General features: G+C 49.2%; 1 protein-coding gene across 1 annotated transcript in view; it reads left to right on the top strand.

Annotated features, from left to right (window-relative positions):
- CUX1 (cut like homeobox 1) overlaps positions 1 to 27538 on the top strand; it is an 804986-nt gene that overhangs the window by 385883 nt on the left and 391565 nt on the right. The window contains 1 exon segment of the mRNA XM_030186246.1: positions 20322 to 20383. Coding sequence (XP_030042106.1) covers positions 20322 to 20383 — 62 coding nt within the window.

Raw genomic sequence — 27538 nt, 5'->3', positions numbered from 1 at the left:
CTGAGTTTGTTTGGTCTCTGTATAATGCCTGGAGAGCTGGCCCCTCTCAGGCTGTTTGTTCCCCGGAGGCTGCTAGCTCAGTGGGAGTTAAGCGCCCGTGGGTGGATATTTCGGAGCATATGGAGATACTTTCTCTGCCTGGGTCGGAGGTTTGGAGTGACCCATTAGTGGAGGATGTCTTAGATGAGTCTGAGGATCAGGATGGGCTAAGGCCTGGGGAAGATTCTTCAGTGGTTCACATTTTTCATAAGGAGGAGGAGTTAGAGCTCATTGATCAGGTGTTCTCTACATTGAAGTTTGCTCTGGTGGCCACTCCCTCTGCGGAGGGACCCCAGGTAGATCCCTTGGTTAAGGGGATTCGGAGAGCCTCCCGTTCCTTTCCCATGAATTCAGACATTAGAGACATGGCTTTTCAGGAATGGTCTGTGCCGGAGGCTGCTTGTAAGGTGTCTAGGGCTATGGCGCGGCTGTATTCCTTGCCTCCGGAAGATTTGGCCCTGCTGAAACCACCTACTGTGGATGAGGTGGCTGCGGCGGTTACTAAGGCTACGGCCATTCCGGTGGATGGCGGTACAGCCTTACGGGTTCCTCAGGATAGGAAGCTAGAGTCCTTTCTGAAGCGCAGCTTTGATTTGTCGGCGTTGACCTTGCAAGCCTCTGTGTGTGGGGGCTTGGTAGCCAGAGGTTGTTTCCATTGGGCGGAGAAGCTCTTGGATGAGCCTGCGTTAGATAGGACTGGTTTGGTTCAGGACCTGGCCAAATTGGAGATGGGGTCTTCGTTTTTGGCGGACACCCTTTATGATTTGTTAAGGGCTTCAGCTAAGAATATGGCTCTGGCGGTGACGGCTCGCAGGGCTCTTTGGCTTAGGGGCTGGGTGGCAGATGCGGCCTCTAAAGCAAAGTTGAGTTTTCTACCTTTCAAAGGTTCTATGTTGTTTTTGAAGAGGACTTGGATAAACTGATGAGTGGTCTTGGGGATACCAAGGTCTCACGGTTGCCAGAGTTATGGCCTAAGTCGGCTGGTCGAGGTGGTTCGGCTAGAGGTCGGTTTAATGATGCGAGGTGGTACAGGCGGGGCAGATTTGTATCTCCTTCTAAAAGCCGGTTTTTCCAGCGGACGCAGTCCTTTCGAGGGGGTCGTCGAGGAGGTCGGGACTCCTCCAGAGGTGCCGGAAATGGTAATAAGCCCTCCTTATGAAGGTGTGTGGGTCCAGCTTCTGGTGAAGGTCGGGGTGCGACTTCAAAAGTTTTATCAGGGGTGGACCCAAATTACTTCAGATCAGTGGGTGCTGGATGTCGTTCGCGATGGTTATGTGCTTGAGTTTGAGCTCCCGCTGCGGGATCTGTTTCTTCCCCTCTCCTTGTCACTCTCGAGTCAAGTTAAAGGCTATTCAAGAGACTCTGGGTCGCTTAATCCAGTTGGGAGCTGTGGTACCCGTTCCTCGGCACAAGCAGGGAATGGGTTGTTATTCCATATACTTTGTGGTGCCGAAGAAGGAGGACCAGTTTCGACCCATTTTAGATCTCAAGAGGGTCAATGGGGCGCTCAAGGTGCCATCCTTCCGCATGGAGATTCTGCGCTCGGTCATAGTGGCTGTTCATCAGGGAGAATTTCTCCCATCACTGGACCTCACGGAAGCGTATCTGCACGTGCCGATTCGAGAGGCCCATCAGCGTTTCCTTCGTTTTGCTGTTTTAGGAAGGCACTTTCAGTTCTGTGCTCTGCCTTTTGGTCTGGGAACGGCTCCACGCACCTTCTCCAAGATAATGGTGGTGGTAGCAGCGGCTTTGCGGAGGCAGGGAAATCTGGTGCATCCGTTTCTCCGAGGACGAGCAGGCTGATATTCTCACGTGTGGGTGATGTCACGTCGTCCCCCGGAGGATTTTAGTAAAAAATCGCAGAAGTCTCTTCTGGAGCGTTGTACCGTGCGAGGCGCCAGTACTGCGCATGCGCGAACACGATTTCCCGCCCGTCGCGCGATCACGCTCCTCACTTCTTTCTTTTCAGCGTCTGAGGAGACACGGAGTTCTGTTATCAGCGCTTCGCGTTTTCCAGGCCTTCGGAGTGGAAGTTCTTTTCTCTTCAAGCGAAGTTCGTTTTTACCCTTTTCGGGTGTTCGTGTTAAAAAAAAAAAAAAAACTTTTAGTTCCTTCATTTCTTAGTTTTTTCGTTTTCTAAGTTTCCTTTCTTTTTTCGTTGCGACCGTTCTTAGGTCGATCGATTGGGTATTTTTCCCTTTTTTGTGTCTGTTTTTCTGACACAATCGCGTTCTTTGATTTTGCGGAGGCGATTTTCCCCACGATATCATCGAAGACGCCCAGCGGCTTCAAGCCATGCGCCCGCTGCAACCAGACCATCTCTGGCACTGATCCGCACTCCTGGTGCCTTCAGTGCCTTGGGCCCAACCATCTTCAGGAAAGCTGTAAGTTGTGCCTAAAAATGAAAAAGCGCACTCAGCTTTCTCGAGAGGCCCAAAGAGAAAAGCTTTTTGGGTCCGGTACCTCGGCGTTGACATCGGTACCGTCGACGTCGAGGACAGCGTTGGCATCGGGAGACCAGGTACAGGCTGCCAAAAGACCGATGCACGCTGGGAGCAGTGATGCATCGAGCGGTCTCCACCCGCCTCGGCGCCTCCTGCTTTGCAGGCCCCCGGGACCGACCTCTATCGGACCCGGCCCCGAGAAAGTGTGTGGATTCCTTGTCTTCCTCACCGGTACTGAGGAGTCTCAATGACAGGCGTCGGGCAAAGGCGAAGAAGCACCGTCATCGTTCTCCTTCTCAACACGGTACTGCGAGCTCCGGGTCGTCGAGGCATTCGGCACCCGAGAAGCGTCGATGCCGAGAGGATCGCTCTCCCAGTGTCATGGAGGTATCGACGCGCAGGTCGTCTGGCAGCCCAGTACCGGCTCCCCAGCCTCTGCAGATTCTGCCTCTGAAGCCCGCACCGACACCGCAGCCTTCTCCGACAGCTTCTGTAGATGAGTGTATCCATGCTATTTTTCCTGATTTTATGGAAACGGTGCTGCACCATGCCGGAGGCTCCTGCGGCACCTAGCCTTTTGCCGGTAGTGAGGTCCCCTTCTCCGGGACTGCTTCTGGTATCGGGGTCGGTAGCCTCCCGGGTCGACTCTCCATTGCCGTCGGTGGAGGAAGCTTCACCGGAGTCTCCTGGGGAGTCGACTTCTCGACACCGTCATCGAGGTCACTGCACCTTCATGTCGAGACGGGCTCAGATCCGGACTGCTCTTTAAGTTCCTAGCCCCATCCAATGATGGCTCATCTGATGAAGATGGGGGTCATGGAGTTTGCTCTGCCGAGGATTCTCTAGGTCTTCCATCTGATTCAACCCCCTCACCTCAGAGGCAGCTCTCCCCTCCGGAGAGCTTGTCTTTTTCATCTTTTGTGCGGGAAATGTCTGAGGCCATTCCCTTCCCTGTGGAGACTGTGGATGAGACAAGGGCCAAGATGCTCAAGGTCCTGGATTATCCATCGCCACCTAAGTCTTCTACCACATCTCCTTTTCATGATACACTCAGGGAAGTGCTGATGATGAACTGGGAGAAGCCTCTTTCATGTCCAACTATTCCCAAAAAGGCTGAATCCCAATATCGGATCCACGGGGAACCCAGTTTCGTCTGGCCTCAGTTGGCTCATGATTCTGCGTTGGTGGATTCCGCTCTCAGAAGAGCCAAGAGTTCTAGGAACTTTGCCTTGGCGCCCCCGGGGCGAGAACATAGAACCTTGGATTCTTTTGGAAGGAAGGTGTATCAGGCTGGTATGTTCGCTTCCAAAATTCAATCGTACCAGCTCTTCACGAGCATTCATTTGCGGAACTCAGTGAGGCAGCTTGAGAGCTTGGTTGATGTGCTTCCACCGGAGCAGGCCGAGCCTTTTCGTCAAGTGGTCAGGCAGCAGAAGGCGTGTCACAAATTCCTGTCCAGGGGCATTTATGATACTTGTGACGTGACATCCAGATTTTCTGCTATGGGTATATTGATGCGCAGACTCTCATGGCTGCGTGCCTCTAACCTGGAGGAACGAACTCAGCAGAAGATTGCGGATATCCCTTGCTGGGGGGATCATCCTTTTGGTGAGAAGGTCGAGGAGTTGATTGATCATCTCTATCAGCGTGACAACGCTATGGACTCTCTCTCCCGCCGGACGCCTTCTGCATCTACTTCCTCATCTAGGAAGTTTTTTAAAGGGAAGAGGAGTGCACCCTACGCCTCTACAGGCTGTAAGTACAATCCTGCTTCTCGACAGCCGGTTCAGGCTCTGCCACAGCATGCTCGTTCTCGTCAAAAGCGTGCGCCGAAACAGGCCACTGCAGCTCCCCAGCAAAACCCAGGGACAGGTTTTTGACTGGCTCCAGTTGAGCATAGCCACTGTAAACGTGTCCGTGCCGGGCAATCTGCCTGTCGGGGGAGGTTAAAATTTTTTCACCAAAGGTGGCCTCTGATAACCTCCGACCGGTGGGTTTTTCAAATAGTCCAGTTAGGATACACCCTCAATCTGGAATCCAAACCTCCAAATTGCCCACCGAGAGCTCAGTCTTTCAGCTCTCAACACAGGCGAGTACTTGCAGAGGTCGAGCCCGTTCCACCAGGGCAGGAAGGGCTGGGGTTCTATTCTAGATACTTTCTTGTGGAAAAGAAAACAGGGGGGATGCGTCCCATCCTAGACCTAAGGGGCCTGAACAAATATCTAGTTCGAGAAAAGTTCAGGATGCTTTCCCTGGGCTCCCTTCTTCCCATGATTCAGGAAAACGATTGGCTATGCTCTCTGGACTTAAAGGATGCTTATACTCACATCTCAATACTTCCAGCTCACAGGAAGTACCTGCGGTTTCGGCTGGGAACACAGCAGTTTCAGTACTGTGTGCTGCCTTTTGGCTTGGCATCTGCGCCCAGGGTATTCGTTCCGCGTTAGGAGTTACGGATCAAGAAAGGGATCTGGGTGTCGTCGTCGATGATACGCTGAAACCTTCTGCTCAGTGTGCTGCTGCGGCTAGGAAAGCGAATAGAATGTTGGGTGTTATTAAGAAGGGTATGGAGTCCAGGTGTGCGGATGTTATAATGCCGTTGTATCGCTCCATGGTGCGACCGCACCTGGAGTATTGTGTTCAGTACTGGTCTCCGTATCTCAAAAAAGATATAGTAGAATTGGAAAAGGTACAGCGAAGGGCGACGAAAATGATAGTGGGGATGGGACGACTTTCCTATGAAGAGAGGCTGAGAAGGCTAGGGCTTTTCAGCTTGGAGAAGAGACGGCTGAGGGGAGATATGATAGAAGTGTATAAAATAATGAGTGGAATGGATCGGGTGGATGTGAAGCGACTGTTCACGCTATCCAAAAATACTAGGACTAGAGGGCATGAGTTGAAGCTACAGTGTGGTAAATTTAAAACGAATCGGAGAAAATTTTTCTTCACCCAACGTGTAATTAGACTCTGGAATTCATTGCCGGAGAACGTGGTACGGGCGGTTAGCTTGACGGAGTTTAAAAAGGGGTTAGATAGATTCCTAAAGGACAAGTCCATAGACCGCTATTAAATGGACTGGAAAAATTCCTCATTTTTAGGTACAACTTGTCTGGAATGTTTTTACGTTTGGGGAGCGTGCCAGGTGCCCTTGACCTGGATTGGCCACTGTCGGTGACAGGATGCTGGGCTAGATGGACCTTTGGTCTTTCCCAGTATGGCACTACTTATGTACTTATGTACTTATGTACTTATTTACCAAGTGCCTGGCAGTTGTTGCAGCGTCTCTATGCAGACTGGGAGTGCATGTGTTCCCTTATCTCGATGATTGGCTGGTGAACAGCACCTCCCAGGAAGGAGCTTTACAGTCCATGCGGATGACTATTCAAGTGCTGGAGCTACTAGAGTTTGTCATCAATTACCCAAAGTCCCATCTCCACCCGGTTCAAAAATTGGAATTCATAGGGGCTCTGTTGTGTACGAAGACAGCTTGTGCCTATCTTCCCGAGCCAAGACCAGACAACCTTCTGTCTCTGGTCTCCAAAGTTCAAGCGTCTCAACAGATCACAGCTCGGCAGATGTTGAGACTTCTGGGGCACATGGCTTCCACAGTTCATGTAACTCCCATGGCACGTCTACACATGAGATCAGCTCAGTGGACCCTAGCTTCCCAGTGGTATCAAGCTACAGGGGATCTAGAGGATGTGATCCAGCTGTCCACCGACTTCCGAAATTCCCTTCAGTGGTGGACAATTCGATCCAATCTGGTTTTCGGGCGCCCATTCCAAATTCCTCAGCCACAAAAAGTGCTGACGATGGATGCATCCCTCCTAGGGTGGGGAGCGCATGTAGATGGGCTTCATACAACAATCTGGCCGACAGGTTGAGCAAGATCATGCAACCTCACGAGTGGTTGCTGAACATGGCTGTAGCCAGAAAGATTTTCCGAGAGTGGGGCACCCCCTCGGTGGATCTTTTTGCCACTCAACTCAATCACAAGGTCCCTCAGTTCTGTTCCAGACTTCAGGCCCACGGCAGGCTAGCGTCGGATGCCTTCCTCCTTCATTGGGGGACAGGCCTTCTGTATGTGTATCCTCCCATACCTCTTGTGGGGAAGACTTTGCTGAAACTCAAGCAGGATCGTGGAACCATGATTCTGATCGCTCCCTTCTGGCCGCGTCTGATTTGGTTCCCTCTTCTTCTGGTGTTGTCCTCCGAAGAACCGTGGAGATTGGAGTGTTTTCCAACTCTAATTACTCAGAATTACTCAGACCGAGGGGGCTCTTCTACATCCCAACCTCCAGTCTCTGGCTCTCATGGCCTGGATGTTGAGAGCTTAGAATTTGCCTCCTTGGGTCTTTCTGAGAGTGTCTCCCGAGTCTTGCTTGCTTCCAGGAAAGATTCCACTAAAAGATGTTACTCTTTTAAATGGAAGAAGTTTGCCATCTGGTGTGACAGCAGGGCCCTAGATCCCTTTTCTTGTCCTACACAGACCTTTCTTGAGTACCTTCTGCTTTTATCAGAGTCTGGTCTCAAGACCAACTCTGTAAGAGTTCACCTTATTGTGATTAGTGCTTACCATCAACGTGTAGAAGGTCAGCCTATATCTCTGGACAGCCTTTAGTTGTTCGCTTCATGAAAGGTTTGCTTTTGTCAAAGCCCCCTGTCAAACCTCCTCCAGTGTCATGGGATCTCAATGTCGTTCTCACCCAGCTGATGAACCCCACTTTCGAGCCACTGAATTCCTGCCATCTGAAGTACTTGACCTGGAAGGTCATTTTCTTGGTGGCTGTTACTTCAGCTCGTAGGGTCAGTGAGCTTCAGGCTCTAGTGGTTCATGCTCCTTACCTTAAATTTCATCATAACAGAGTAGTCCTCCGCACGCACCCTAAGTTCTTGCCGAAGGTGGTGTCGGAGTTCCATCTGAACCAGTCAATTGTCTTGCCAACATTTTTTTCTCGCCCTCATACAAGTCCTGGCGAAAGTAAGCTACACACTTTGGACTGCAAAAGAGCATTGGCCTTATACGTGGAGCGGACAAGCCTTATACGTGGAGTGGACAAGTCCCCACAGACAGTCCGCCCAGTTGTTTATTTCTTTTAATCCCAACAAGATGGGAGTTGCTGTCGGGAAACGCACCGTATCTAATTAGCTAGCAGATTTCATTTCTTTCACCTACGCCCAAGCTGGGCTGACTTTAGAGGGCCATGTCACGGCTCATAATGTTAGAGCCATGGCTGCATCAGTGGCTCATCTCAGGTCAGCCAGTATTGAAGAGATCTGCAAGGCTGTGACGTGGTCATCAGTCCACACATTCACATTTCATTACTGCCTTCGGCAGGACAGTCGACGCGACAGTCGATTTGGGCAGTCGGTGCTGCAGAATCTGTTTGGGGTTTAGAATCCAACTCCAACCCTCCTAGGCCCATTTTTATTCTGTTCCAGGCTGCACTCTCAGATGTTTCTTGTTTCAGGTCAATCCTTGTTATGTCTTCACCGTTGTGAGGTCCAATTGACCAGTGGTTATTGTTTTGAGTGAGCCTGGGGGCTAGGGATACCCCACACGTGAGAATATCAGCCTGCTTGTCCTCGAAGAAAGCGAAGTTTCTTACCTGAAGCAGGTATTCTCCGAGGACAACAGGCTGGATATTCTCACAATCCCTCCCTCCTCCCCTTTGGAGTTGATTTCTTTTCATCTATTGGATTCAACTGAGGAGCGTGACCGTGCGATGGGCAGGAAATTGTGTTCACGCATGAGCAGTACCGGCACCTCGCGTGGTAGAACGCTCCAGAAGAGACTTCTGAGATTTTTTACTAAAATCCTCTGGGGGCCGACGTGACATCACCCACACGTTAGAATATTCAGCCTGCTGTCCTTGGAGAATACCTGCTTCAGGTAAGAAACTTGGCTATCTGGACGACTGGTTGATCCAGGCGAAGTCTCGGGCTCACAGTGTTGCGGTGACAGCTCAGATTGTCGCGTTCCTGGAATCGCTCGGACGGGTAGTGAATGTAGTCAAAAGTCAGTTGATCCCATCGCAGAGTCTGGTGTACTTGGGAGTGCGGTTCGACACGGCAGTGGGTCGTGTTTTTCTGCCGGAATCTCGGATCGCCTCTCTTCAGCAGCAGGTCCGGCTGTTAATGTCCGTTCAGAGTCCGACGGTTCGAATGTACCTTCGGATTCTGGACCTCATGGCAGCAACAACAGAGGTAGAACCATGGGCCAGGGCGCATATGCGTCAGTTTCAGGCGGCTCTGTTGTCCCAGTGGTCTCCCCAGGTACACAGTTTGGAGTTGCGGTTGCCATTGAGGGGGCTTCTCGGCGCAGTCTCCAGTGGTGGCTGTGCTCGGCCCATCTGAAAAAGAGCATGCCGTTGGAACCTCCTCAGTAGGTGATTCTGGTAACGGATGCCAGTCTGCTGGGCTGGGGAGCTCAGTGTCTCGGTCGGTCCGCGCAGGGGCGGTGGTCGACGGAAGAAGCTCAGTGGTCTATCAACCGGTTGGAGACGAGGGCAATTCGGCTAGCTCTGTTGGTGTTTCGCTCAAGTGTGGTCAGAAAGGCGGTAAGAGTCATGTCCAACAACGCGACAGTGGTAGTGTATGTCAACCTGCAGGGTGGTACAAAGAGTCCGCGGTTGGCAATCGAGACGGCACTGCTCATGAGTTGGGCGGAAAGGCATCTAGTGCAGATTTCGGCGGCGCACATGGCCGGGGTGGACAACGTGAATGCGGATTTTCTAAGCAGACACATGTTGGACCCCGGAGAATGGTCTCTGCACCGGTCGGTGTTCGACCAGATAGTTAAAGTGGGGAATGCTAGTAGTGGATCTCATGGCGTCGGCACACAATGCTCAGGTTCCTCGGTATTTCAGTCGGCGTCGGGATCCGCGAGCGGAAGGGATTGATGCGTTGGTCCTTCCGTGGCCTCAGTGGGTTTTGCTGTACATGTTTCCCCCGTGGCCCTTGATAGGTCAAGTCCTACAGAGGGTAGAATGTCATGCGGGTCCTGTGTTGTTGGTGCTCCGAATTGGCCGCGTCGGCCGTGGTTCGGGGATCTGATGCGCTTGTTAGAAGGCGAGCCTCTGTGGCTGGGGGGGCTCGGTGCTGTTGTGTCAGGGTCCAATTTTCATGCCGGATCCGACTCGGTTCTCTCTTACGGTGTGGCCCTTGAGAGGGAACGGTTGAGAAGGAAAAGGTTTTCCCCTCAGGTGATTCAGTCGATGCTGCAGTCTCACAAACGTGCGACGTCTTTGGCCTATGTTTGTGTGTGGCACATATTTGAAGATTGGTGTAGGGACCATGCGTGTGTCCCATCGACTGCTTCTGTGTCGTGCATTTTAGATTTTTTGCAGGATGGTTTTGAGAAGGGCCTTGCATTGTCATCTTTGAAGGTTCAGCTGGCTGCTTTGGCGTGTTTTCGGGGTAAGGTGCAGGGCAGGTCGGTTGCGTCTTTCCCGGATGTGGTCCGTTTTTTGAGGGGGGTGAAGTTGCTTCGTCCTCCTCAGCGGCCGGTAGTGCCTCAGTGGGATCTTAATATCGTTCTTGACTCTTTGGCGGGTTCTCCTTTTGAGCCCTTGGAGTCTTGTTCGATGAAAGACCTTACTATGAAGGTGGTCTTTTTGGTAGCTATATCGTTGGCTCGCAGGATTTCAGAACTTCAGGCTCTTTCATGTAGGCCTCCGTTTCTGTGGTTTTCTAAGGAAAAGGTTTTGCTGCGTCCAGTCCCTTCGTTTTTGCCTAAGGTGGTATCCTCCTTTCATGTCAATCAGGTGATTTCGTTGCCGGTCTTGGGGAACCTGATGGGGGACACTTCTCAGCGTCGTTTGGCGAAATTGAATGTGCGCAGAGTGTTGATGGTTTACTTGTGCAGGTCGGAATAATTCAGGTCTTCGGACAGGTTATTTGTCCTTCATGGGGGGCCCAAGAAGGGTGCGGCTGCTTCTAAGGCATCTATTGCTCGATGGTTGAAGGATGCCAGCTCTTCGGCTTACATATTGCATGGCCGTATGGGGGATGGCGGCTTCTTGGGCAGAGAGTAGTTTTGTTCCACTGGTGGACATTTGTAGAGCGGCTGTGTGGTCCTCCCTGCATTCTTTTATCAAACATTACAGAGTGGATGTACAGGCAAGGGAGGATGCCAGTTTTGGAGCTGCAGTCCTGTCCTCTGGGCTTCGCAGGTCCCACCCTTAGATGTGTTTACTGCTTTGGTACATCCCAAGCATTTTGAACAGTCTGGAGGATTGCTGAGGAAGGTGAAATTAGGCCTTACCTGCTAATTTTCTTTCCTCTAGATCCTCCAGACCGTTCAAGAGCCCACCCAGTGTATCGGACAGTTCAGTATGAGATTTTCTTTAGACTTCAGTTGCTGATATTTCTAGTAGCTCCTGTGATTTGGGTCCTGGAGTTTTACTAAGGGCAGTTTGTGGTACTGTTTGTGCCCATCTGCAGTTGAATTCCCCCGTCTTAAGGGGAGGAGATCTGAGTGTGGATTCAGTGATTTTGTTTAGGTGGAGGTGTTTTGTTCCTCTGCTTTGTTACTGTTTTACTGGTTAGTAGAAGGTCTGCACAGGCTACTTGTATAAGACGTTTTAGTGTTCTCAGTCTCTTTCTGCTGGTAGGAGTGCATAACCCAAGCGTCTTGAACGGTCTGGAGGATCTAGAAGAAAGAAAATTAGCAGGTAAGGCCTAATTTCACCTTATTGCATCTATGTCACACTGGGTGGTTTCTGATCTTTGAATAAAATGTAATAATGTACTAGATAAAGGAAACCTGAGTAAACATATAACACAGTTTTAAATTATTATTTTATTTAATAGTTATCCAATACTGATAATCACCCATATGAAAAAAGTAACTTCCCCCTAGACTTAATAACTGGTCGTGTCACCGTTAGCAGCAAAAATTGCAACCAAATGCTTCGTATAATTTAATATCATCTTTTCACATTGCTATTGAGGAATCTTAGTCCACTTTTCTTTGCAAAATTGCTTTCATTCAGACACATTCTTAAGATTTTGTGCACAAACTAGTCATTTCAGGAACTGTCACAGCATCTTTATTAGGTTGAAGTTGGGAGGTTGGGCCTCATCCATTCAGATGTCGACATGATTTTTGTGTTTTAGATCATTGTGTTGCTGCATAACGTAATTATGCTTCAGCTCATGGAGAGACGAATAGACGTTCTCCTTAAGAATTTTCTGGTATATTCCCCCCCAACGGATCGGAGCAGTGGCAGCCCTGCTTCCCACCGCAGTTGAATTTCTCCTAATGACTTGCTACGGCAAATAAGCTGTCCGCAGAGACAGTATTTCCGCAAGATGCATATCATAGGGGCACCGGGGGTTTGTCTGGGAGGAGGGGGATAAAGTATATAAGCAATGGGGGCAGAGGGGGTTGCGACAACTGGATCAAATGTGGGAGGAAGGGACACTGCGCCCATATAATGAATTGCAAGAAGAATTTGATCTCCAACCACAACATATGTTTTATTACACTAGAGTCAGAGATTATATTTTGCGAAAAGCCAAAGGAGAATTACAATTGGAAGAAACAGAATTAGAGCGGGCAATGGGTGGGAATAGCCGGAAAAGGTGCGTGTCCAGAATATATGCAGCACTGCTCTCATATAGGAACCCAGTAATGGGATATATACAGAAATGGGAACAAGATATAGGGACTACACATGACATGCAGAGTTGGACACGGGCGATAGGGTTTTTGTTAAAGGGAAAGACTGCCATTCAATTTTTTCATTCAGGCCACTCGGTTCTTCAGAACTCAAATGAAAAATCCATTTTTGTTCACATCTCAACAGTAAGGTCTTCCAATCACTGATACTGAATGTCCACGTCATAAAATGCTGGACAGTAGGTTCCTCCAATCTCTGACAGTGAACTGCACGCTTATGTTTTGCCATACATGTATGGAACTGTTGTGCAGTTTGTCCCGCGTAGATCTTTGGGCAAGAGCAAACAATGAGATACATCACAAAGTTCAAACAAGAAGTCAAAAATGTTAATTTAAACCTCTTCTGTGTATTTGGGTGGACAAACCACTTGTCCAACTCTGCAGTAGTTTTACATTTCAAACACCTCTAATGACCTATGACCATGGGGGTAGTGGCCCCTCCCATTTTGCCAAGTAGATACAATAGTTCTTTATGTGGGTTTTTTTTTTTTTTAATAACTGACAGTGCTTTTGTGTATCCTTAAGATTCAAACAGAAGTATTTACCACTTGTAGTTGATATTTGTATCTGAATGGGATGATACTGTCATGTTTTGTTAGTGGCAGTCCTACATTTTATAACAAGAAGTTTTCAGTTTATTATTTATTTATAACATTTATATTCCACAATATTCCCGCCCATGGGCAGGCTCAATGTGGCGTACAATAGTTAATAAACAAACCATAATACAAGAACATAAAGTACAGTGGACAAGGGCCACAAGAGGGAGAAAGAGATGACTGACGAGGGACAGGAGGAGAGGGTGTGTGATAGGGTATCACGGAGTGAGCTGTAGGCTAAAAGGCTGCGGCTTCTGCAGGACTCGCGGTAAACGCTCTGCCAAAAAGGAAGGTCTTGAGACGCTTCTTAAAGGTCGGGTGATCTGAAGTGAATTTGATCTCATGAGGCAGCCTGTTCCACAGTTGAGTGCTGAGATAAGGAAAAGAGGAGCCATAGATGGCCTTATATTTGAGGCCACGGGGAGCAGGGTAATGGAGAGTAAGGTACGAGCGGGCCGATCTTCGGGAGTTCTTGGGCGGTAGGTTAACAAGACGGTCCATGTAGGAAGGGGCATCTCCATAGATAATTTTGTGCACCAATGCACAGGTCTTGAACGCGATGCGGTCCTTCACAGGAAGCCAGTGCAGCCGCTCACGCAGTGGTCTCGAGCTTTCAAATCTGGATTTCCCAAAGACGAGCTGGGCAGCTGTATTCTGGGCCGTTTACAATTTTTTTAGGAGCATACCTGCACATCCTCCGTAGATACTATTGCAGTAGTCAAGACCAGGGACTGGACTAGATTGCGGAAAGCGCCCCGAGGGAAGTATGGCTTGATACGCTTAAGTCTCCAGAGAGAGTAGAACATTTGCTGGACTGTAGAGTTCACATGCTGCTCCAACGACAAAGCTCGATCAACCAGGACACCCAGGATTTTTAGGGCTAACGAGATAGGCAGGGTGAGCGCAAGAGGACAGAGTTTGCAATAAGGAGAGGGGAGGATCAAGCAGTGCGTTTTCTCGGCATTGAGCTGGAATCGAAAAGAATTGGCCCAGTCAAGCATGGTGTTAAAGCCGTGACGAATCCGACTGGTAATTTCATTCAGGTTCTTCTCAAACGGGATGTAGATAGTGATGTTATCTGCGTAGATGAACGGGTTTAGCCCCAATTTAGAGAGAGAGCCATTGCCAGGGGGATCAACATCACATTGAACAGGGTAGGTGATAGCGGGGAGGCTCTTTGTGACCCCTGATGCAGGCAAACTGTTGCCGAAACATGGCGTGTATCGGGTCTTTTGCATAAAGATTTCTGTTGTCCCACTCCTGAATACCCACTTGTGCTTTTCTTCTTGGCTCTCTAAGGTCTCTTCAGTGCCACTCCAGAGTGTGAAGACATCATCATTAAATCACAACCACATCTTAAAGAGAGAGGATTTAACACAATCCACTTGTGATGAAAACTCTTATTTCATTTATTGATATCTCCGAGGGCCAGCTGCTTATAATTCATTAAAGGAGAACTTGCGGGTATAGGTGGAGACCACCTTGATTTATTTCTAACTACTGAAGTTTCTCTGGAAGACTGCATAGGGTGTGCTGCAAAAAATTCCTTTAAACAGAGAGAGTGGAAAAACCTTTCCATATCCACTCTTACTTGAAAAGGATCAATTCTAGATGTTCATACTTATGTCAAACATTTAGACAATACTCCAAATTCTGTTTCTGTTAGGGAATGATGGGACAAGTTTATTACCACTACCTCTTTCCCTTCTGGATCCTCATATTTGGACAATTCTGATTGCTTGCCTCTTTCCTTCTGCCTCACCCCCTGAAAGCTATCTTTTGCCATGTTTTTCTAAAACAAAATCCAATTCAAGACAAAGCTCATCATAAAATCTGCGCCCAAACTTGAGCCAGAGTTTTGATTTTTATTTTTGGTCCTAGTTCTATTCAAATAATCTGGATTTAACCAATGGTACACTCTTTGAGATGCATAATCATTCTCGTCTCATTTATATTTCTTTCAGTCGTTGTAATTCCAAATGGAACTGCTCAAACTTTTTCTTAGTTTATGCATGCAAAACCTGTTCCCCAGCTTCTCAGCCCACTGGCATTTCTGTGGATATAAATGAGGTTACAACAGTGAGTGAGCACTGCTGAATACTTATGTAATTTAGTTTTTTTTTTTTGGGGGGGGGGGGGGGATTTATAAATATGACTCATTGAACAAAGGCACCTTACTATGCACATGCCAGTCTGCTTTTCTTTCTCTCTCTGTGTCACTTGCCCTCAGCCTATCTGCCTTTCTCTGTCACACACACATCCCACCTGCCCATAGACAGTCTGCCCCCTCTCTCTCCTACTACTACTATTTAGCATTTCTATAGCGTTACAAGGCGTATGCAGCGCTGCACAAACATAGAAGAAAGACAGCCCCTGCTCAAAGAGCTTACAATCTAGTAGGCAAAAAATAACGCAAACAAATCAATTAATGTGTAGAGGAAGGAGGAGAGGGAGGGTAGGTGGAGGCGAGTGGGTACAAGTGGTTACGAGTCAAAAGTAATGTTAAAGAGGTGGGCTTTCAATCTAGATTTAAAGATGGTCAAGGATGGGGCAAGACGTAGGGGCTCAGGAAGTCTATTCCAGGCATAGGGCGCAGCAAGACAGAAGGAACGAAGTCTGGAGTTGGCAGTAGCGGTGAAGGGAACAGATAAGAAGGATTTATCCAGGGAACGGTGTGCACGGGAAAGGGTGTAGGGAAGGACGAGTGTGGAGAGATACTGGGGAGCAGCAGAGTGAGTACATTTATAGGTTAGTAGAAGAAGTTTGAACAGGATGCGAAAACGGATAGGGAGCCATTGAAGCGACCCTGGCGGAAGACGAGACGGGCAGCAGAGTTTTGAACCGACTGGAGAGGGGAGAGGTGACTAAGTGGGAGGCCAGCAAGAAGCAGATTGCAGTACAAACGAGAGGTGACAAGGGTGTGGATGAAGGTTTTGGTAGATTGCTCAGAAAGAAAGGGGCGGATTTTACGGATGTTGTAAAGAAAGAAATGACAGGTCTTGGCAATCTGCTGGATATGAGCAGAGAAGGAGAAAGAAGAGTCAAAGATAACCCCAAGTTTCGAGCTGAGGAGACAGGGAGAATGAGAGAGCCATCAACAGAAATAGAAAACGGGGGGAGCAGGGAGGTGGGTTTGGGGGGGGGGGGGGGAATGAGAAGCTCGGTTTTGGTCATATTTAATTTCAGGTGGCATTGAGACATCCAGACAGCAATGTCAGACAAGTACGCTGAAACTTTGGTTTGGATGCAAGGTGAGATATCAGGGGTTAGAAAGGTAGATTTGGGAGTCATCAGCATAGAGATGGTAGGAAAAGCCATGGGATGAGATTAATGAACCAAGGGAAGAAGTGTAGATAGAAAAGAGGAGGGGACCAAGAACAGAACCCTGAGGTACGCCGACAGGCAGAGGGATAGAAGTAGAAGAGGATCCACCAGAGTGAACACTAAAGGTGCGGAGGGAGAGGTAGGAAGAGAACCAGGAAAGGACAGAGCCCTGGAATCCAAGTGAGGACAGGGTATCGAGAAGTATGCTGTGATCGACAGTGTCAAAAGCAGCGGAAAGATCAAGAAGAATGAGGATGGAATATTGACCTCTGGATTTAGCCAGTAATAGGTCATTGGAGACTTTAGTAAGCGCAGTTTCGGTTGAGTGGAGAGGACGAAAACCAGATTGTAGTGGGTCAAGAATAGCATGTGAGGAGAGAAAATCAAGGCAGCGGCGGTGAACAGCACGCTCAAGTAATTTGGAGAGAAAAGGAAGGAGGGAGATGGGTCGGTAATTAGAGGGACAAGTAGGGTCGAGTGAAGGCTTGTTAAGGAGAGGTGTGACCACAGCATGTTTAAAGGCAGGGACAGTCGCACTGGAAAGTGAGAGGTTGAGAATGTGACAGATAAAAGGAATAAGAGCAGGAGAGATGGCATTAAGAAGGTGGGTGGGAAAGGGATCAGAGGAACAGGTGGTACATTTTGAGGAAGAAAGGAGAAGTGTAGTTTCCTCAATAGTAACTTCAGGAAAGGAGGAAAGGGGAATGGACTAGTGGAGGGAAAGGTGGCGAGGTAGAGAATGCAAGGTTTATCTTTTGAACCTTGTTGTGAAAGAATTCAGCAAGGGTCTGAGGAGATAATGAAGGGGGAGTTGGGGGAGGGGGCACCTTGAGGAGAGAGTTCAATGTGGTGAAGAGAAGTCAAGGGTTAGAGCCAAGAGAGTTAGTCAGTTGGATATAATAATCCTGTTTGGTGCGTAAAAGAGCAGATTGGAAGGAGGTCAGCATGAACTTAAAGTGTAAGAAATCATCAAGGGCCCGAGATTTCCGCCAGAGGCGTTCAGCAGAGCGGGTACTGGAACGTAGGTAGCGGATATTAGAAGTCAGCCAAGGTTGGGGTTTTGTACGCCTTATAGGGCGGGTCATCAAAGGTGCAAGAGTGTCTAAGGCAGATGATAGAATATTGTGGTAAGAAGAAACAGCCTCATTGACAGACGTGGATGGTGCCACAGTCGAGAGGAGGTTTGAAACATGGGAGGATAGAAATGAAGGGTCAATATCGTGAAGATTCCTAGATAAATTAGATATGATAGGACGGGACTGGGAGGGAGGAGATTTAAGTGTGAAATTTATAAAATGGTGATCAGAGAGGGGAAGATCAGAGGCAAGGAAACTAGAGGGTGAACAGTTGGAGGAGAAGATAAGATCAAGACAGTGACCATTTTGATGAGTGGGGGAGGTGGAGCATAGTTGGAGATTAAAGGAGGATGTTAAAGCGAGTAACTTGGAAATATAAGAGTTAGAAGGATCATTAGCAGGAATATTAAAGTCACCAAGGATGAGAGAGGGGGAGGAAGGATCATGGAAGAAGGCAAGTCAGGCATCAAAGTCACTGAGAAAGGATGAAAGGGACTTATCAGGGGGACGATAAATGACCGCTGTTCGAAAAGGCAGAGGAGAGAAAAGGCGGATAGAGTGGACTTCAAAGGAGGAAAAACAGTGAGATTGAGGTGGAAGAAGGGGTTGAAATCTGGATGGGGGAGAGAGAAGTAATCCAACACCGCCCCTGCGGCCAGCAGGGCGAGGAGTATGTGAAAAAAGATAACCGCCATGGCAGAGGGCTGCGACTGAAGCAGAGTCATCAGGGCAGAGCCAGGTTTCTGTTATGGCGAGCAGATGGAGGTGACGTGAGATAAAGAGGTCATGAACATATGGGAGTTTGTTGCAGATAGAGCGGGCATTCCAAAGGGCACAAGAGAAGGGCAGAGAAGAGGAGAGGAGTAGAGGAATAGTGATGAGGTTAGAGAGGTCACGGTGAGATCTGTAGAGTTGGGATAATAGTTGGTGAGGAGGGCCAGGATTGGGATTGATGTCACCGGCTGAGAGTAAGAGAAGGAGTAATAGAGAGTGGAGGAGAGTAGGAGAGGTGTGGCCACGAAGGCGTCGAAGGCGAGAGGTATTTAGGTGGAATGGGGGAAAGCAAAATGGAAGGAAGAAAGAGATGAAGATTAAAAGCTAAGAGGGAGGAAGAGGGTAGGAGAGAAGGTGAGGTGATGAAGTCGATGGATGGGCAGTGAGTTCCTGTAGTAGAGAGAAGTAGGGGTGAGGGAAAGATTAGAAAGGGACAGAGCAAGGAAGAGAATGTGTATAGGGGCCATAGCGTGATTCAGAATTAGGTATAATTGGGTGAGGTCAGTAGTGACTGGGAGAAAATAGATGTAAAGAGAAAAATGCCCAAGAGCACCAAGAGCGGAGGCCAAGAGCGGAGGCCCTGAGTAGATCGGAGTGGACCTGGGAGTCACCCCGGAGAAGGCTGTAAAGGATATGCAGATGAGCTGCAAGTCCTCCACAGCACCTGAAAGGCAGCCGGTGGTAGAGCTGGGCACCTCAGCTGAGGAAGGCTTACCAGGGGTTAGGCCGAAGCCAGCATTCCTCCCCCTGAGGGTCGCCTCTCTCATACACATTCCATCTACCCTCAGCCAGTCTTCCATTCTCTTTCTTTCAAACATCCCACCTACTCTCATCTAGTCTGCCCCTTGTTAGTAATACATAATTATCTTTAAAATCAAGTATGGTACTAGAAGATTGAAGGGTGGCCAATGTAACACCAATTTTTAAAAAAGGTTCTAGAGGTGATCTGGAAAATTATAGACTGGTGAGCCTGATGTCTGTGCCGGGCAAAATATTAGAGACTATTATAAAGAACAAAATTACAGAGCATATTCATAAGCATGGATTAATGAGACAAAAACAACATGGATTTAGTGAAGGGAAATCTTGCCTCATCAATCTACTACACTTCTTTGAAGGGGTGAACAAACATGTGGATAAAGGTGAGCCGGTTGATATTGTGTATCTGGATTTCAAAAAGCATTTGACAGACTACCTCATGAAACACTCCAGAGGAAATTGGAGAATTATGGGATAGGAGGTAGTATTCTATTGTGAACTAAAAACTGGTTAAAAGAAAACAGAGAGTAGGGTTAAATGGTCGGTATTCTGAATGGAAAAGGGTAGATAGTGGGGTTCCGCAGCGGTCTGTGCTGGTCCTGTAAAATGTTGACCAACAGGCGTACACAGGACCAGGACACTGTACCAGTAACTTCACAGTGAGAATCCTCAAAGGTAACTTTAAAACCATACAAGAACGTAAGACCTTTGAAGTCAGAATGATTGAATATTTTAACACCCAACAGAAAGGACTTAACAAGGATCTGGGGTTCCTAACCCATTATAAACCATAAAGCTGTATGTCTCTGTTGATCACCCTCCCCTCACCTATCCACACCCACCCTGTTAGAATATCAATGATATGCTTTGATGTCCCCATGCATACTTCCTACCCACCCCCCTCCTCCCACCCTGTCAGACTGTCATAGTAATGCTTGAATGTTTTCACTTATATACACTGTCAGCTAGCACATTTGCTTATTTCCGATCTGAGGAAGAAGGGCAACCTTCGAAAGCTAATCAAGAAATGTATTAAGTTATGTCCAATAAAAAAGGTATCATCTTATTTTCTTTTCCATGTTTTATTTTGTTTGATTTCTATTGATAACCTTAAGAGTGGACTAACACTGCTACCACACTCCTCTAAATAAAACATAGAAACTTGGTAATAGCAGCACAGCAATTGAAATGGGCAGCTTTGGGGACTTCGCTAGGCCATGCCCCACCTCCGTGGAAACAGGAAGTTGCATTAGAGGAGGCATGCTGTGGCCTAGCGAATGTCCCAAAGCTGCCTGTTTCAATCACTGTGCTGCTGCTACCAGCTCAATTAAGCAAGTGATTGTGGACCAGGGGGGGGGGGGGGGGGATGTAAAAGGGAAGCTGTTGGCTTGAGATGAAGGGAGATGTGCTGCATCCTGTGGTTTGCAACTATGTAGGATACTGAAATGATTCCAGAACATAAATTAAGCAGGCAGATGGTACAAACTGCATCTGCTATCAGTTTCATAAAAGATATTGTATTATGTTTAATTTCCTTTGTACTATGAGTTCTTTTTTTGTCTTCTTGAACATATTTATATTAGTAATAGTAATGAATTGTGAACATTCTCTTTCATTTTAGCAACTGGAAGATAAACTTAAGGGACAGGCTGATTATGAAGAAGTTAAAAGGAATTAAGGTAAGTACAATATATAGACATTACTAATATATCATGTTAAAGTAAACTTATGGGAAAGCAAATATAAAGAAATCATTAGATGCATTATAAATGCAGAAAAAGGCATTTCAGATATAATGTATACATTAAGGAGGTAACTCTGATTCTCCAAGGACAAGCAGGCTGCTTGTTCTCACTGATGGGTGACGTCCACGGCACCCCCTCCAATCGGAATCTTCACTAGCAAAGACGTTTGCTAGCCCTCGCGCGCCCATGCACACCGCGCATGTGCAACCGTCTTCCCGCCCGAACCGGCTCGTGTTCGTCAGTCTTCTTTTGTCCGCGCTCGGGACGGTCATGTTTTGCCGCCGTTTCGTGCCCCTCAGAAGACCTCGCGCGTCTTTTGCGTTTCTACTTTTCTGTACTTGTTTAAAAAAAAAAAAAAAGAGGAAGGTTCCCCCTTTTTCTCGTATTTCTAGCTTTTTCCCCAGCGTAAGTGTCCTTTCGCTTTCGGGAGCGGCCTTGTTGGCCGCCCGTACGGGTTTTTCTCCCTTTTTTTCTTGGTGCCTATTGTCATCATCACGAATTTTGATTTCACCAGCGCAATTTTTCCGCCCATGTCATCGAAGCCTTCCAGCAGCTTCAAGAAGTGCGCCCAGTGCGCCCGGATAATCTCGCTCACTGATAGGCACGCTTCGTGTCTTCAGTGTCTGGGGGCTGGGCACCGCCCGCAGGCCTGTAGTCTTTGTGCTCTTTTGCAGAAGAGGACTCGGGTAGCGAGATTAGCCCAGTGGAACGTTCTGTTCTCCGGCGCTTCGACGGCAACAGCATCTCGGGATTCGTCGAGTGCATCGGCAGCACCGAAGTCTTCGGGGATTGCATCGGCGTCGATGGCATCGAGGCGTATTCCTCCTGCGTCGTCGGTACCGAGACTTCGAAAGAGTGCGTCAGCGGTACCGGGACCCCCGCTGGTGCTGATGTCGTCGGACGGTGGTGCTTCGTCTGGAGTGCAGGTGAGGGCTGTCCATTCCCCTGCTGGTGGCGGTGAGCCTTCGAGTAGGTCTCCTCCTGTCCTGAGGGCTCCTGCGGTACAGCCCCCCCCCCCCCCCGGGATCGACCATCTTCGGCCCCGGCCCCGAGGAGGCGACGTCTGGATCCAACGTCCTCCTCATTGGTACCGGGGAGCTCCGGTGATATGCTTCGCTCGAAGAAGCATCGTCACCGGTCACCTTCCCGACTTGGTACCGGGAGCTCTGGGTCGCCGAGGGAGTCGGCACCCAGCAGGCATCGGCACCGGGAGGACTGCTCACCCTCCATCCAGGAGGTGTCGGTGCGCTCTACCCCGGATAGCCCGGTACCGCCTCCGTGCCCGGAACAGATTCTGACCTCGACGCCTGCACCGGCTTCTCAGTCTTTCTCCACAGCCGCTCTGCACGAGAGTCTCCGGGCCATTCTTCCTGGCATCCTGGAAGAGCTGTTACGCCCTTCTCCGGTACCGGGGGTGCCTGCGCCACCGGTGCCGTCGAGTGAGGCAACGGCTGGCCCTTTGCCCGGGGTGAGGTCCCCGGTACTGGCTTCGGCTGCCTCCCAGGTGGATTCCCCGATGACGTCGGGGAGGGAGCTTCGCTACTGCCGGCCAGGGAGTCCACCTCTCGACGCTCCCACCGTGGCCGTGTTTCCACGGAGTCAGAACAGGCGCGGCTTCAGACACAGGTTCGTGAACTTGTGTCTGATACCGATGGTGAGGCCTCGTGGGAGGCGGAGGAGGACATCAGATATTTCTCTGACGAGGAGTCTGATGGCCTTCCCTCTGATCCCACTCCCTCCCCTGAAAGGCAGCTTTCTCCTCTCGAGAGTCTGTCTTTCTCGGCCTTTGTCCGGGAGATGTCTACGGCCATCCCCTTCCCGGTGGTCGCTGAGGATGAGCCAAGGGCTGAGATGTTTGAGCTCTTGGACTATCCTTCTCCACCTAAGGAAGCGTCCACAGTACCCATGCATCATGTCTTAAAAAAGACATTGCTGGTGAACTAGACCAAGCCACTAACTAATCCCTACATTCCCAAGAAGATAGAATCCCAGTATCGGATCCATGGGGACCCAGAGCTGATGCACACTCAGTTGCCTCACAACTCTGGTGTGGTGGATCTGGACCTGAAGAAAGCTAAGAGTTCTAGGGAGCATGCTTCGGCGCCCCCGGGCAGAGACTCCAGAACCTTAGACTCCTTTGGGAGGAAGGCCTATCATTCTTCCATGCTCGTGGCCAAGATTCAATCATACCAGCTCTACACGAGCATCCATATGCGGAACAATGTGCGGCAGCTGGCGGACTTGGTGGACAAGCTCCCTTCTGAGCAAGCCAAGCCGTTTCAGGAGGTGGTCAGGCAGCTGAAGGCATGTATGAAATTCCTGGCCAGAGGGGTATATGATACCTTCGATGTTGCGTCCAGGGCTGCTGCTCAAGGTGTGGTGATGCGCAGACTCTCATGGCTGCGTGCCTCCGACCTGGAGAATAGGATCCAGCAGCGGATTGCGGACTCCCCTTGCCGAGCGGATAACATTTTTGGGGGAAGGGTCGAACAGGTGGTAGAACAGCTCCACCAGCGGGATAATGCTTTCGACAAATTCTCTCGCCGGCAGCCTTCAGCATCTACCTCATCAGGTAGACGTTTTTATGGGGGAAGGAGGGCTGTTCCCTACTCTTCTGGTAAGCGTAGGTACAATCCTCCCTCTCGACAGCCTGCGACCCAGGCTAAGCCCCAGCGCTCTCGCTCTCATCAGCAGCGTGCGCCTCAGCAAGGCCCCACAGTTCCCCAGCAGAAGCAGGGGGCGAGCTTTTGACTGGCTCCAGCAGAGCATAGCCGATATCAAAGTGTCCGTGCCGGACGATCTGCCGGTCGGGGGGAGGTTGAAAGTTTTTCACCAAAGGTGGCCTCTTATAACCTCCGACCGTTGGGTTCTTCAAATGGTTCGGCAAGCATACGACCTCAATTTGGCCTCCATGCCTCTAAATTGCCCACCGGGAGCTTAGTCTCTCAGCTTCCAGCACAAGCAGGTACTTGCAGAGGAACTCTCCGCCCTTCTCAGCGCCAGTGCGGTCGAGCCCGAGCCATCGGGGCAGGAAGGGCTGGGATTCTATTCCAGGTACTTTCTTGTGGAAAAGAAAACACGGGGGATGCGTCCCATCCTAGACCTAAGGGTCCTGAATAAATATCTGGTCCGAGAAAAGTTCAGGATGCTTTCCCTGGGCACCCTTCTTTCCATGATTCAGAAAAACGATTGGCTATGCTCTCTGGACTTAAAGGATGCTTATACTCAAATCCCGATACTGCCAGCTCACAAGCAGTATCTTCGATTCCGTCTGGGAACACGGCATTTTCAGTACTGTGTGCTACCCTTTGGTCTCGCCTCTGCACCCAGAGTGTTCACGAAATGCCTGGCAGTAGTGGCGGCGTCTCTACGCAGACTGGGAGTTCATGTTTTCCCTTATCTCGACGATTGGCTGGTAAAGAACACCTCAGAGGCAGGAGCTCTACTGTCCATGCAGGTGACTATTCAACTCCTGGAGCTACTAGGGTTTGTGATAAATTATCCAAAGTCCCACCTTCTTCCAGTTCAAAGACTAGGATTCATAGGAGCTCTGCTGGACTCCCAGACTGCTCATGCCTACCTCCCCGAGGCCAGGACAGGAAATCTTTTCTCCCTGGTTTCCTGGGTACGAGCGTCTCAGTGGATCACAGCTCGGCAGATGTTGAGATTGCTTGGCCACATGGCCTCCACAGTTCATGTGAATCCCATGGCCCATCTCCACATGAGATCAGCTCAATGGACCCTAGCTTCCAGTGGTATCAAGCTGCGGGGGATCTGGAAGACTTGATCCAGTTGTCCACAGTTTTTCTCAAATCCCTACAGTGGTGGACATTTTGCTCCAATTTGACCTTGGGATGTCCTTTTCAAATTCCTCAGCCGCAAAAAGTGCTGACCATGGATGCATCTCTCCTGGGGTGGGGAGCTCATGTCGATGGGCTTCACACCCAGGGATGTTGGTCCCTCCAAGGGACAGGTTTTCAGATCAACCTCCTGGAGTTACGAGCGGTCTGGAACGCGCTAAAGGCTTTCAGAGATCGGCTATCCAACCAAATTATCCAAATTCAGACGGACAATCAGGTTGCCATGTATTACATCAACAAGCAGGGGGGCACCGAATCTCGCCCCCTGTGTCAGGAAGCCGTCCGGATGTGGCTTTGGGCTCGCAGTTATGGCATGTTCCTGCAAGCCACGTATCTGGCAGGCATAAACAACAGTCTGGCCGACAGGTTGAGCAGGATAATGCAACCGCTCGAGTGGTCACTCAACTTGAGAGTTGTCCGCACGATCTTCCAAGCGTGGGGCACCCCCTTGGTAGATCTTTTTGCCACTCAGACCAATCACAAGGTCCCTCAGTTCTGTTCCAGACTTTAAGGCCCACGGCAGACTAGCGTCGGATGCCTTTCTCCTTCATTGGGGGAAGGGCCTCCTGTACCCGTATCCTCCCATACCCTTGGTAGGGAAGACTTTGCTGAAACTCAAGCAGGATCGTGGAACCATGATTCTGATCGCTCCCTTCTGGCCGCGTCAGATCTGCTTCCCTCCTCTTCTGGAGTTGTCCTCTGAAGAACCGTGGAGATTGGAGTGTTTTCCAACCCTCATCACTCAGAACAAGGGGGCGCTTCTGCATCCCAACCTCCAGTCCCTGGCTCTCACGGCCTGGATGTTGAGAGCATAGACTTTGCCTGCTTGGGTCTTTCTGAGGGTGTCTCCCGAGTCTTGCTTGCTTCCAGGAAAGATTCCACGAAGAGGTGTTACGCTTTCAAATGAAGAGGTTTGCCGTCTGATGTGACAGCAAGGCCCTAGATCCTCGTTCTTGTCCTACACAGGCCCTGCTTGAATACGTTCTGCACTTGTCTGAGGCTGGTCTTAAGACAAACTCTGTAAGAGTTCATCTTAGTGCGATTAGTGCTTTTCATTATCGTGTAGAGGGTAAGCCTATCCTGGACAGCCTTTAGTTGTTCGCTTCATGAGAGGTTTGCTTTTGTCAAATCCCCCTATCAAGCCTCGTGTAGTGTCATGGGATCTCAGTGTCGTTCTCACCCAGCTGATGAAACCTCCTTTTGAGCCACTGAATTCTTGCCATCTGAAGTACTTGACTTGGAAGGTCATTTTCTTGGTGGCAGTCACTTCAGCTCATAGCGTCAGTGAGCTTCAAGCCTTGGTAGCTCATGCTCCTTATACCAAATTTCATCATAACAGAGTAGTCCTCCGCACTCACCCTAAGTTCTTGCCAAAGGTGGTGTCGGAGTTCCATCTTAACCAGTCAATTGTCTTGCCAGCATTCTTTCCCCGGCCTCATACCCGTCCTGCTAAACGTCAGTTGCACACATTGTACTGCAAGCGAGCATTGGTGTTCTATCTGGAGCGGACAAGCCCACACAGACAGTCCACCCAATTGTTTGTTTCTTTAGACCCTAATAGAAGGGGACTGGCTATCAGGAATTGCACCATTTCCAATTGGCTAACAGATTGCATTTTCTTCACTTACGCCCAAGCTGGGATGGCTCTTGAGGGTCATGTCACGGCTCATAGTGTTCGAGCCATGGCAGCGTCAGTGGCCCACTGGAAGTCAGCCACTATTGAAGAGATTTGCAAGGCTGCGACCTGGTTATCAGCTCACACATTCATATCTCGTTACTGCCTCCAGCAGGATACCCGACGCGACAGTCGGTTCGGGCAGTCGGTGCTGCAGAATCTGTTTAGGGTTTAGAATCCAACTCCACCCCCCTAGGCTCGTTTTATTCTGTTCCAGGCTGCACTCTTAGTTAGTTGTTTCTGTTTAGGTCAATCTCAGTTATGTCCTCGCCGTTGCGAGGCCCAATTGACCAATGTTTGTTGTTTTGAGTGAGCCTGGGGGCTAGGGATACCCCAATCGTGAGAACAAGCAGCCTGCTTGTCCTCGGAGAAAGTGAGGTTACTAACCTTGCAGGCTGATTGTTCTCACAAACCCGCCCTCCTCCCCTTTGGAGTTGTGCCTTCCCTTATCTTTTGCTTTTCACTGGACTGGGGAGCACGTTCGCGCTACGGGCGGGAAGACGGTTGCGTTTGCGTGATTCGCGCGGGTCATGCGAGAGCTAGCAAACATCTGTTGCTAGGAAGATCTTCCGATCCTGGGGCTGCCGTGGACGTCACCCAATCGTGAGAACAATCAGCCTGCTATTTTCATGATATCCGCAGAAAAGCAAACTTTTCCTTCTAATCCTTCAGCAGTATCTCTCACAAATATATTAAACAGAATTGGCCCAAGTACCGACCCCTGAGGTAGTAACCACCTTCATTTCCTCTGAGTGGATTCCATTTGCCTACACCCTCTGTCACCTGGTTGGTCAACCAGTTTACAATCCAGTTCACCACTTTAGGTCCTAAGTTCAGTCCTCCCAGCTTATTCATGAGTCTTCTGTGAGAAACCATATCAAAGGCTTTGCTGAAATTTAAGCTGATTACATGCATATGTCCTTTACCCAGTTCTTTGGTCACACAGTCAAAGAAGTCAGTCAGATTTTCCTTTGGTAAAACTATGTTGCCTCAAATTTGGAAACCCATTTAGTTTCTAGAAAGCTAACTATCTTTTTATTTAGCAACGACTCCTATTACTTTTTGTACCACTGACATGAGGCTTACCGGCCTGTAGTTTCCCACTTCTCTGTTCCCGCTTTTGTGAAGAGGGATCGCATCCAGTCATCTCCAATCCCACGGAACCTCTCCTGTCTCTAAAGATCTATTAAATAAATCCATAAGAAGCCCCTCTAGGATTTCTCTGAGCCTCCCTTAATATTCTGGGATGTATCCCATATTGCCCCTTTGCTTTGTTCACTTTCAGATTTTCAAGTTGTTTGTAAACACTTTCTTCCATGAATGGAGCAGTATCCACTCCATTCCCAGATATACTCTTGGCAGCAGACCGCGATCCTACTCCATGATTTTCCTCCATGAATACCGAAGAGAAGTATTTAGCACGTTTGCTTTGTCCTCATCACTCTCCACATAGCTGTTCTTGTTCTTTCAGTCTTCCAGTTCCATTCCTAGCCTTTCTCCCCAATGTATCTGAAAAAGATCTTGTCACCTCTGTTGACATCTTTAGCCATTTTTTCTT

Source organism: Microcaecilia unicolor, chromosome 13 (genome assembly GCF_901765095.1).
Source record: "Microcaecilia unicolor chromosome 13, aMicUni1.1, whole genome shotgun sequence".
Lineage (NCBI taxonomy): Eukaryota > Metazoa > Chordata > Amphibia > Gymnophiona > Siphonopidae > Microcaecilia > Microcaecilia unicolor.
This window is presented reverse-complemented; position numbering and strand designations above follow the sequence as displayed.